The sequence below is a fragment of the Hyperolius riggenbachi genome, chromosome 2 (genome assembly GCF_040937935.1).
Source record: "Hyperolius riggenbachi isolate aHypRig1 chromosome 2, aHypRig1.pri, whole genome shotgun sequence".
NCBI lineage: Eukaryota > Metazoa > Chordata > Amphibia > Anura > Hyperoliidae > Hyperolius > Hyperolius riggenbachi.
This window is the reverse complement of record NC_090647.1, coordinates 523,764,678-523,777,162: the sequence shown is the minus strand read 5'-3', so window position 1 is coordinate 523,777,162 and position 12,485 is coordinate 523,764,678. Positions and strand designations below refer to the sequence as shown.

The 12,485-nt window shown below is 49.6% G+C and overlaps 1 protein-coding gene across 1 annotated transcript; it reads right to left on the bottom strand.

Moving 5' to 3' along the window:
• Window positions 1-10,299: 10,299 nt before the first annotated feature.
• Window positions 10,300-12,198, bottom strand: LOC137545264 (piggyBac transposable element-derived protein 4-like). Its single transcript, XM_068266382.1, has one exon. It carries the CDS (start codon window positions 12,196-12,198, stop codon window positions 10,300-10,302), a length of 1,899 nt encoding a protein of 632 aa, XP_068122483.1.
• Window positions 12,199-12,485: the final 287 nt, after the last annotated feature.

Below are 12,485 nucleotides of genomic sequence, written 5' to 3'. Positions count from 1 at the left end.
CATCATACAACTCTTCACCTGAGTCTGACCCACCCACCACCTCTGCCACCCCAACATCCCCAGACACAGACCCCTCATCGTCCTCAACATTAACTTGGGATACTGGCATGAGCCAGACCTCCTCCTCCACATCAGGCCCCATCATCTCCTCAATGGCAGCCCTCATTAATCGTTCTGGCGACGGACCGATGGACACAACATTCTCCTCCGGAGAGGGCTGCTGCTGACCACTGGCTTCTGGGGTGGATGTTATAGCTTGCGTGGGGCGTTGGCTGTTGCTGTTGTTGGGAGTGCTGCTCACAGCGGAGGTCTCTGAGGAACTCATGGTGAGCTCATATAGTGGTTGGCGGTGAGTGGAGTATTACTGATCCCAGCAATATACACACTGACTGGCAGAGTACGCAATGCTATATAGTCTGGCTGAGCGGTGTACACAGAGTGGCAGTACACACAATGCTATATAGTCTGGCTGAGCCGTGTACACAGAGTGGCAGTACACACAATGCTATATAGTCTGGCTGAGCGGTGTACACAGAGTGGCAGTACACACAATGCTATATAGTCTGGCTGAGCCGTGTACACAGAGTGGCAGTACACACAATGCTATATAGTCTGGCTGAGCCGTGTACACAGAGTGGCAGTACACACAATGCTATATAGTCTGGCTGAGCCGTGTACACAGAGTGTCAGTAAACAATGCTATATATAGCGTGGCTGAGCGAGGTACACAGTGGCAGTACACACAATGCTATATAGTCTGGCTGAGCGGTGTACACAGAGTGTCAGTAAACAATGGTATATAGTCTGGCTGAGCGGTGTACACAGAGTGGCAGTACACACAATGCTATATAGTCTGGCTGAGCCGTGTACACAGAGTGGCAGTACACACAATGCTATATAGTCTGGCTGAGCCGTGTACACAGAGTGGCAGTACACACAATGCTATATAGTCTGGCTGAGCCGTGTACACAGAGTGTCAGTAAACAATGCTATATATAGCGTGGCTGAGCGAGGTACACAGTGGCAGTACACACAATGCTATATAGTCTGGCTGAGCGGTGTACACAGAGTGTCAGTAAACAATGGTATATAGTCTGGCTGAGCGGTGTACACAGAGTGGCAGTAAACACAATGCTATATATAGCGTGGCTGAGCGAGGTGCACAGTGGCAGTACACACAATGCTATATAGTCAGGCTAAGCCGTGTACACAGAGTGTCAGAAAACACAATGCTATATATAGCGTGGCTGAGCGAGGTGCACAGTGGCAGTACACACAATGCTATATAGCCAGGCTAAGCCGTGTACACAGAGTGTCAGAAAACACAATGCTATATATAGCGTGGCTGAGCGAGGTACACAGTGGCAGTAAACAATGCTATATATAGTGTGGCTGAGCGAGCGGTGTACTACTGTTCCCAGCAGTGACACACAATGACTGGGGGGGACCCTGGCTAGCGTGGCTGGAGAGCGAACTACCCTGCCTGCCTACCCAAAGCTAAACCCACAGACAAATGGCGGAGATATGACGTGGTTCGGGTATTTATTTACCCGAACCACGTGACCGTTCGGCCAATCAGAGCGCGTTCGGGCCCGAACCACGTGACCCGTTCGGCCAATCACAGCGCTAGCCGAACGTTCGGGGAACGTTCGGCCATGCGCTCTTAGTTCGGCCATGTGGCCGAACGGTTTGGCCGAGCAGGTGTTCGGCCGAACTCGAACATCACCCGAACAGGGTGATGTTCTGCAGAACCCGAACAGTGGCGAACACTGTTCGCCCAACACTAGTTCGAATCTCGGCTCTGCCTGTTCAGTAAGCCAGCACCTATTCAGTAGGAGACCTTAGGCAAGTTTCTCTAACACTGCTACTGTCTATAGGGCGCGTCCTAGTGGCTGCATCTCTGGCGCTTTGAGTCCGCCAGGAGAAAAGCGCGATATAAATGTTATTTGTCTTGTCTTGTCTAATGATGCCGTGAGCTGCTGATTGTCTTCAGAGCCAGGCTCTCCTCCTAGGTCCCCCTCCTGCTACTGTCCGCTCTGCCGCTGCCCACTCCGCCCTCCCTTCCCACAGAGAACCACAGCTGCAGCAAGAATGATAGCAGCAGATGGCAAACGCTCACTCACCTATCCATGATCCAAGCGATAGAGATCCCGTCATCTGAAACCCATCTGTCTCTTCTACAGTGCAGCCGCTCGCTCTGAACTTCCTGATTCTCAGATCAGACAGGAAGTAGGAAGTAGTAATAGTAGTAGTAACAGAGCGGCAGCACTCTAGATGAGACAGATGGGCTCCAGATGACGGGACCTCTATTGCTTGGATTGCAATAGGTTAATGTGAGTCATCTGGTGCTGTCATTCTCCCCCCCTGCGGCTGCCTTCTTTGCTGGACTATCGTATTCACTGGGATGGAGGCTGCATGGTGGCTGTCTAGTTTGGGAGGAAATCGGTGGTTCGGTGGTGGGGGTGGTTATGTAATTCTGTCTGGGGAATGGCTTCCGGTTTGGCGGTGTCCAGAGCTTTCTGCTATTGCCAGGCTGGAGATGCAGGGGGAAAGTGCTGCTGCTGTGATATCTGGCACCCTCTTCACAGAGGTGCCCCAGCCCCTGAGTGCAAATGTCCCAGCCATTCATCTCTCACTCTGCATTTTGCCGCTGCTATTCCCTGCATTGTGCACCCACAGAGGAAAGCAGGCTGTTGCCCATAGCAACCTGTAGCTCGGCTGCCCCGGTATGTGCGGCATGTTGCTGTGCAGCTGCATCTTCTGATTCTATTACGACATGATGGGGGGCCCAAATCAGTTACTTTGCTTAGGGCCCCATTTAGCCTTAATCCGGCTCTGCCACCAGCACTCCTGTCCGCAGCAGGCCTCCACCAGCGCTTGAGGCCATGGTCACGGTGACCCCATCGACCAGCCTGTCCTCAAAGAGCACGCTCTTCTCCCCTGAGACTGTGACCATGTACAGGGATGTTTTGGAGAAGTATGAGTTGGAGATGATGGGGCCATGCAAGGAGGAGGAGGAGTTACAGGTGCAGAAGTTTGTTGTTGGCGCTGAGGAGGAGGGGCGTGATGCAGGGGATGTTGGGGTAGAGGAGTTGGTTGAGTCGGGCTCACAGGATTTGTTTGGGGTTGATGATGATCAGGGCCGGGCCGAGGCATAGGCTGGAGAGGCTCCAGCCTCAGGGCGCAGTGTAGGAGGGGGCGCAGAATTCATTCAGCTGTCATTCTTAATTGTGTTTGAAGCAGAAAGAAATAAGAAAAGGGGATACATGGCAGTGACTGCAAGCCAGATAACTACATATTAAGGTGTTGGGGAGGTTGTGGGCCCTGTGGCGCCTCTTAGTCTAATAGCAATCAGTGTGTGATGGCTGGGGTGGGAGGGATGGAGGGGCGCACTTTGGTGTCTCAGCCTTGGGTGCTGGAGGACCTTGTCCCGGCTCTGATGATGATGACTTGATAGATCCTTCATATGTGCCACCAGTACCACCAGCACAGTTGGTTGAAGGCAGCTCATCATCGGTGGAGGAGGCGTCTCTGGCGCAGAGGCGCGGCAGCAGCAATGTGGCCAGCACAGGGCGTGGAAGGCAGGAGCCACAGCCTACTGCTTCAGTCGCTACCACCACTCGCAGCAAACCTCTAACTACAACCAAAAAGGCACAATCCTCCAAGGGCACCCAAAAACCCCAGCCCTCAAGCGCAAAGAGCAGGTTGAAGTCCCCAGTCTGGCGGTACTTCACCAAGTGCCCAGTGGACCCGACCCGTGCAATTTGCAACAGTTGCAATCTCAGTCTCAGCAGAGGTCACGATATCCACAAATTGAGTACCTCGTGCCTGCAGACCCACTTACAGAGCAGACATTTTGAGGACTTTAATTAGTTGGAGAAGCTTATGCAAAGTGGTGCAGGCAGTGGTCAGAGCCAGACAGCGACTGCACAGATTTCAGCAGCAGCAGGAGCACAGCAGCAACTCACTCCCCCCCCCCCCCCGGCAGCCAGTCCTCAGTGGCCTCATCAGCTCCCTCCACAGTGGCCTCCTCATCCTCCCGTGCAGGCAAACGCCACCAGACCCTGCTCAGCGAAGCATTCCCCGGTGTGACCAAGGTGCTGCCTCCCGCCCACAGGCGCATCCAGTTGCTGAACGGGTTGCTTGCCCGGGCCATGTGCTCCCAGCTCCTGCCATATTCCTTTGTGCAGGAGGGGAGTGACATCAGAGTGCTGCTGCAGGTTGGGATCCCGGAGTGGCAAGTCCCCAGCCGCCACTATTTTTCCCGCAGGGCGATCCCAGCACTGCACCACTCTGCCATGGAGAACGTGGGCCGCGCGCTGGATCACGCTGTCAGTGCGCGGATCCACATAACCATGGATTCCTGGAGCAGCCGGTTAGGGACAGAGCGCTATCTGTCCTTTACGGCCCACTGGGTCAGCTTGGTGGAAAGCCCGAGCGAAGAAGCAGCAGGTCCATCCTCGGGCACAGCAGCACCAGTCGCCCACTACGTGGTGCCACCGCGCAGGGTCAGGGGAGAAGCAGCAGCTCCCACCGCCAAGCGATCCCGTCTCTCCAGCAGCGTGAAGGCCCGCCACTGCCAAGCGCTGCTGGAGATGAAAAGCCTGGGGAAACACTCCTTGACGGCAAGTAACGTGCTCCGGTACCTCAGGGAGCAGGAGAGGACGTGGCTGACCCCCAGAGGCCTCACTGTGGGATTGGTGGTGTCCGACAATGCCGCCAACCTGCTGTCTGCCATCAGCAGTGGAGACTTGCTCCATGTCCCTTGCTTGGCCCACGTCCTGAACCTGGTGGTGCAAAAGTTCATGCGCACCTACCTGGGGATGGAGGAGCTGTTAGAAGCGGGGCGGGAAATTGTGCGCACTTTTCGCCGCTCAGCAGCTGCCGCAGCAAAACTGCCAGACATCCAGCAGCAGGAGGGTCTGCCACGACACCGCCTAATCATAGATATGCCAACTCGCTGGAACTCCACCCTGGCGATGTTGGAGCGGCTGGTTGAGCAGAGGAGGGCTGTCAACCGGTACATCTATGATGCCACTGTCGCCGGCACCGGCAGCAGAAGCAGCACCACACTCCAGCTCCTCACCAACGCGCAATGGGGGCAGATGCAGCAGGTCTGCTTGGTGTTGGCTCCCTTCCTGCAGGGAACCAACCTGGTGAGTGAACAACGGGCATCCCTCTGCCAGTGGGTGCCCTTTGTTTGTCTGCTGGACAGGGCACTTGGCGATTTGGTGGATTTGGGAGAGGAGGCCCTGAAGCAGCTGGAACAGCAGCCGCCTGTGCAGTCCACTGCTCCGCAGGTATTTGAGTCCCTGGAGGAGGAGGAGGAGTTGGAGGTGCTGGACGTTGCTGCTGGGAGGGAACATCGGAGCGCAGCAGCAGTGGTGCGAGGGTGGAGAGAGGAGGAAGAGTCTCAGGGGCAAGAGGAGGAGGAGGAGGACGCTGACCCTGATGTCTCTGTTAGACGGTCCACCCTGTTCCCCATGGCAGTGCACATGCTGCGCTGCCTGCGCACAGACCCCAGGGTCAAGCGGATGCAAGCGAGGGAGGACGCCTGCATCAGCATGATCCTGGACCCACGGCTGAGGGGGAGGTGGGATCAGTTTCTGCCTGCCAGAGACCGTGAGCAGCGAGCAAGGGAGTTGCAGGAGATCCTTGTTCGGCGACTGGAGGAAGCCTTCTCCCCGCCTTCCACTCCCTCTGTCCCTGTCCAGCAGCCAGCAGCACAGCAGCAGGTGCCTGCGGCCAGCAGGAGCATCAGGCGCCCAGGAGACCTTCTGTCATTGACGCAGGCGTTCTACATGAAGGTACAGCAGCCGAGAGAGGAGGTGCGGGCAGCAGCCACCTTCGGTGAGAGTCACTGCCAGCGCATGATCCGGATGGTGGCCGACTACATGGGGTCCTTCAGTGGGCTTGACACCGGCAGCGAAGAGCCTGTGGACCCCATGGAGTACTGGGTGGAGTGCTTGCACATCTGGAGGGAGCTTGCGCAGTACGCCCTGGAGGTATTGTCTTGCCCCCCTTCCAGCGTGCTGTCTGAGAGGTGCTTCAGTGCGGCCGGTGGCGTGGTCACCGAGAAGCGCTCTCGTCTGTCCACAGAGGGCGTGGACAGACTGACATTTTGAAGATTAACCAGGCCTGGATAGAAGGCACGTTCTTGGCACCTGTTGTTGGCGAAAGGAGGACATGAGGTGCCTGCCTGGGAATTACAATACATTGCCTGCTGCCTGCCATACGTGACGACTCCTCCTCCTCCTGCTGGCCTGCTGCATTGATTTACCTATGAATTTATTTATGTATTTATTTATTTATTTATTGTATTTCTACCGGACTCCTCCTCCTCCTGCTGGCCTGCTGCATTGATTTACCTATGAATTTATTTATGTATTTATTTATTTATTGTATTTCTACCGGACTCCTCCTCCTCCTGCTGGCCTGCTGCATTGATTTACCTATGAATTTATTTATGTATTTATTTATTTATTGTATTTCTACCGGACTCCTGCTGCTGCTGCTGCTGGCCTGCTGAATTGATTTACCTATGAATTTATTTATGTATTTATTTATTTATTGTATTTCTACCGGACTCCTGCTGCTGCTGCAGGCCTGCTGCATTGATTTACCTATGAATTTATTTATGTATTTATTTATTTATTGTATTTCTACCGGACTCCTCCTCCTCCTGCTGGCCTGCTGCATTGATTTACCTATGAATTTATTTATGTATTTATTTATTTATTGTATTTCTACCGGACTCCTGCTGCTGCTGCTGCTGCTGGCCTGCTGCATTGATTTACCTATGAATTTATTTATGTATTTATTTATTTATTTATTGTATTTCTACCTTACTCCTGCTGCTGCTGCTGCTGCTGGCCTGCTGCATTGATTTACCTATGAATTTATTTATGTATTTATTGTATTTCTAAAGCGGCAACATATTACACTGCGCTCATTTTCATCCTGCTGTTGTCAGTGGTCCCACCGCCAGAGTCCACACTATGCATTGCCTGCTGTCAGTGCCACACGTCACTCCACCTCCTCCTGCTGCTGTTGTATTTATCCTGCTGCTGTCAGTGGTCCCACCACCAGGGTCCACACTATGCATTGCCTGCTGTCAGTGCCACATGTCACTCCTCCTCCTGCTGCTGTTGTATTTATCCTGCTGCTGTCAGAGGTCCCACCGCCAGGGTCCACACTATGCATTGCCTGCTGCCAGTGCCACACGTCACTCCACCTCCTCCTGCTGCTGTTGTATTTATCCTGCTGCTGTCAGTGGTCCCACCACCAGGGTCCACACTATGCATTGCCTGCTGTCAGTGCCACATGTCACTCCTCCTACTGCTGCTGTTGTATTTATCCTGCTGCTGTCAGAGGTCCCACCGCCAGGGTCCACACTACGCATTGCCTGCTGCCAGTGCCACACGTCACTCCACCTCCTCCTGCTGCTGTTGTATTTATCCTGCTGCTGTCAGTGTGGTCCCACCGCCAGGGTCCACACTATGCATTGCCTGCTGTCAGTGCCACATGTCACTCCTCCTCCTGCTGCTGTTGTATTTATCCTGCTGCTGTCAGAGGTCCCACCGGCATTGTCCACACTATGCATTGCCTGCTGCCAGTGCCACACGTCACTCCACCTCCTCCTGCTGCTGTTGTATTTATCCTGCTGCTGTCAGTGGTCCCACCACCAGGGTCTACACTATGCATTGCCTGCTGTCAGTGCCACACGTCACTCCTCCTCCTACTGCTGCTGTTGTATTTATCCTGCTGCTGTCAGAGGTCCCACCACCAGGGTCTACACTATGCATTGCCTGCTGTCAGTGCCACACGTCACTCCTCCTCCTACTGCTGCTGTTGTATTTATCCTGCTGTTGTCAGTGGTCCCACCGCCAGAGTCCACACTATGCTTTGCCTGCTGTCAGTGCCACACATCACTCCTCCTCCTACTGCTGCTGTTGTATTTATCCTGCTGCTGTCAGTGGTCCCACCGCCAGGGTCCACACAATGCATTGCCTGCTGCCAGTGCCACACGTCACGTTTTCAGTGTTGTTTTTTTAACCACTTCACAACTGAGGGGTTTTTCACCTTCAGCACCCAAGCAATTTTCACCTGTCAGCGCTCCTTCCATTCATTTGCCGATAACTTTATCACTACTCATCACAACTAAATGATCTATATCTTGTTTTTTTTTGCCACTGATTAGGCTTTTTGGGGTGGTTATTTGTTTTCAGTAATTACTTTATTTTCTATTCATTTTAAAGAGAAAACAAGAGAAAAAAATGAAAAAATACACTATTTCTTCAATTTAATCCCCTATAGTTTTAAAATAAACAGTACTATTATAGATAAAACCCACACATTTCATTTGTCAATTTCTCCTGGTTATCACAACATTTAAATTATGTCCTTAGTACAATGTATGGCGACAATATTTTACTTGGAAATAAAGGTGCATTTTTTTCATTTTGTGTTTGTGGTTTGCTCATTATACTCTATCAGTAATTACAAGCTCTAATTTGCAAATATAACAATAATAGACCCCCATGACATACATGTTTAAGAAGCTGAGTCCATAAGGTAACAATTTAGGTATTCTCTTTTCAATTCTGTCACTTTTGTTTTTTTTTACAAGTGTTTTATTGTAAATGAAAATTGCACTTTTATTGCTTATGATTCTGTTTGCCACAAAAAACAAACAACGTGACATATACTTCAGTTCTCAAACATCACAAATTCTATTATTTCACTTGTCACGGTTAAAATGATACCCTATATACATAGTCAGATAGCTTTCTGGGCGCACAGCAGACAGTTAACCACAGGTAGCACCAACTGATTTTTCAAGGCCATTTTTTTGCACCAAAAGTAATACAGTCATCGTTGTTAGCAAAGCCCCTGAAGTCTCAGAACATTCAATACAGGTCACAAATGTCACCATTCTGAAAACTAGAGACCCAGGCCTACTCAGATACACATATTTTGTAACATGTGGACAGATGTGCTTTTGCTGAAATTGCACGATAACACTGAAAATGGTATTTTTTACATTTTGTTTTCACTTTGGCCCCCCAATAAATTCACATGGCACAGGTCACACCTCTCAAACATCACAAATTCTATTATTTCACTTGTCACGGTTAAAATGATACCCTATATACATAGTCAGATAGCTTTCTGGGCGCACAGCAGACAGTTAACCACAGGTAGCACCAACTGATTTTTCAAGGCCATTTTTTTGCACCAAAAGTAATACATTCATCGTTGTTAGCAAAGCCCCTGGAGTCTCAGAACATTCAATACAGGTCACAAATGTCACCATTCTGAAAACTAGAGACCCAGGCCTACTCAGATACACATATTTTGTAACATGTGGACAGATGTGCTTTTGCTGAAATTGCACGATAACACTGAAAATGGTATTTTTTACATTTTGTTTTCACTTTGGCCCCCCAATAAATTCACATGGCACAGGTCACACCTCTCAAACATCACAAATTCTATTATTTCACTTGTCACGGTTAAAATGATACCCTATATACATAGTCAGATAGCTTTCTGGGCGCACAGCAGACAGTTAACCACAGGTAGCACCAACTGATTTTTCAAGGCCATTTTTTTGCACCAAAAGTAATACATTCATCGTTGTTAGCAAAGCCCCTGGAGTCTCAGAACATTCAATACAGGTCACAAATGTCACCATTCTGAAAACTAGAGACCCAGGCCTACTCAGATACACATATTTTGTAACATGTGGACAGATGTGCTTTTGCTGAAATTGCACGATAACACTGAAAATGGTATTTTTTACATTTTGTTTTCACTTTGGCCCCCCAATAAATTCACATGGCACAGGTCACACCTCTCAAACATCACAAATTCTATTATTTCACTTGTCACGGTTAAAATGATACCCTATATACATAGTCAGATTTTATAGGCAAGCTCTCATACTACATGTGAGTATGGCAAGGTCTCAAACATAAACACACACACATTGGTACTCACCACTGTAGAAGCTGTAGAAACGTGGAAGCTAGAAGGTCATCGTAAGCAATGCAGAGGTCAGAGGGTGTTCAGCAGCCATTCCAGTGGTCAGAGGGTGTTAAGCATCAATGCCAGAGGACAGAGGGTAGTCAGTCATGCCAGAGGTCAGATTCCAAAGGGTGGTCGTCAGCCATGCCGGGGTCAGATTCCAGAGAGTGGTCGTCAGCCATGCCGGGTCAGATTCCAGAGGGTGGTTGTCAAACATGCTGGAACTTAGGTCATCAAGGTGCAAAAACAAAAAAAAAAGCGAACAAGATTCTAATATTTAAGGAGTGTGTGATAAATTTTGAAACACGGCTTAAGGCAAAGTCCTGGTTTAGAGGGACAGTCTGGGCAATAATACCGGGAGTCTTTTCTGATTCGGTGACTCCGACAAACTTTGCAGCGTTTCTGTGGGTATTTTTTAGATGCCGTTGCAGGGAGCGGTTCAAGAAAATGTTTTTCACGGATTCTGAGGATGTCCTCAGAGGCATGTGGGTCTATGTTTCGTACAAAGTGGCCGGATTCAAACACCAGGGAAGTGATGATATCCTCCAAAAATTCGAGAAAGGTGCCCGGATTGCCTGCTTTTTTATAGATGATATGGGCATTGACAAGGGACATCTGCATTAGGTACACAGCTACTTTTTTGTACCATGCCTTTCTTTTACGATCGATCCTGTAAGTGGCAATCAACTGGTCGGCCAGATCGACTGCACCCATGTATTTGTTATAGTCTCTGATGGCAACTGGTTTCTCCATCACCTCTCCTCTTCCAGACCTCACAGTTCTTGTTGCCTCTGTGTGAATCGTGGATAAAATGAGGACATCTCTTTTATCCTTGAATTTGAGGGCAAGGAGCTCATCACTGCGTTGGCTAAATAACTCCCTCCTTTTCAGTCGCTTGTTCACGACTTCTTGTGGCAGGCCTTTTCTGTTTGATCGCACTGTACCACAGGCTGGGGTCTTGGCAGAAAATAAAAATTTAAAAAGGGGGATACTAGAATAAAAATTGTCCACATATAAGTGGTACCCCTGGTGTAGCATGGGGTTGAGCAAATCAAGCACAATTTTCTCGGTTGTACCCATGTAAGGTGGGCATCCAGCAGGCTGGAGGAGGTGGTCTTTCCCTTCATACACTCGTACTGAATGTGTATACCCAGACCCACTCTCACATAATTTATATAGTTTCACTCCATATCTTGATCTTTTGCTAGGGATATATTGCTTTATCCCTAGCCTCCCATGGAAGGGGATCATGGATTCATCAATTGCTATTTGACGCTCTGGCACATACACCTCTTGATATTTGGTGTTAAGGTGGTTAAGTAGCGGCCTTATCTTAAATAAACGGTCATGGGCTGGGTCTTCCCGAGACACCTGTTCATCATTGTTGACAAAATGCAGACAGCTCAATAGCATCTCATAACGCTTTCTGGACATAGTTCCTGAGTACAGAGGTGCACTGTGAATAATATTTCTTGACCAATAATGCTGTAGCTGTGGTTTTATGGTAATGCCCATGCTGAGTGTGAGGCCCCAAAAAACTTTCATCTCTGAAAGATTTGTAGGTTTCCACCTTGCAGCAAAAAAGGAAGTGGGATTGTCTGCTATGGCTTGCTGGGCATACAGATTGGTCTGTTCACAGACGTAATCGAGGATTGAATCGTTCACATATAGTTGAAAAAAATTAATTGGCTCAAAATTTTGCACATCAACCTGTATGCCGCTTCTGGCCGTAAAAGCTGGGATGTTAGGGACCTCCATGTTAGAGGGTGACCACTGGGGGTGACTTATAGCTGGAGGCACTTCATGTGTCACCCTGCGCGGTCTTTGCCTGACAACCCTCTGACCTCTCCGGCTGCTAGAACTGGCAGTAGCCAAGCTGCCTGTTGTTCTCTGATAAGGCTGAGGTGCTGGGCCTTCCCCTGCTGAATCACTGTCGCTACTTATGATAGGAGGCCTAGCCTGCACCTTTGGTCTGGGTTCAGCTGGTGATGGTACATCTGTTTCTGATTCTGAACATGACTCCCAGTCGCTCTCAGACATGGACTCAGAATTGTCAGTCGGAAGCCACTCCGCATCAGAATAATCAGATTCCTCCTCTTGCTCTCCCTCACTACTGGTGTGCTGCAGAATGGCGCACGCCTCTTCTGCGCTGAAAAACCTTTTTGCCATCTTTGTATGGGTAAAAAAGGACAGGCAGTAAATAAAGAAAGGTGTGTTTTTTTTTTTGGGGGGGGGGGGGGGGGGGGTAGAGATAAGGCTGGGGAGTAAACTGTATATATGCGTATATGTAAAAAAGATATACGCTAATGATACAGATGAATGAAGAATCTCTGCCAAAGTGATGGAGAGGGGATAATGGGATAAATGGCTAGGGAAAACTTTTTAAAAAAATAAAAAGCAGATCCAATATAAATGTCCTCAAAAACTCACTGTCAACCAAAGATCAAAAGCTGCTG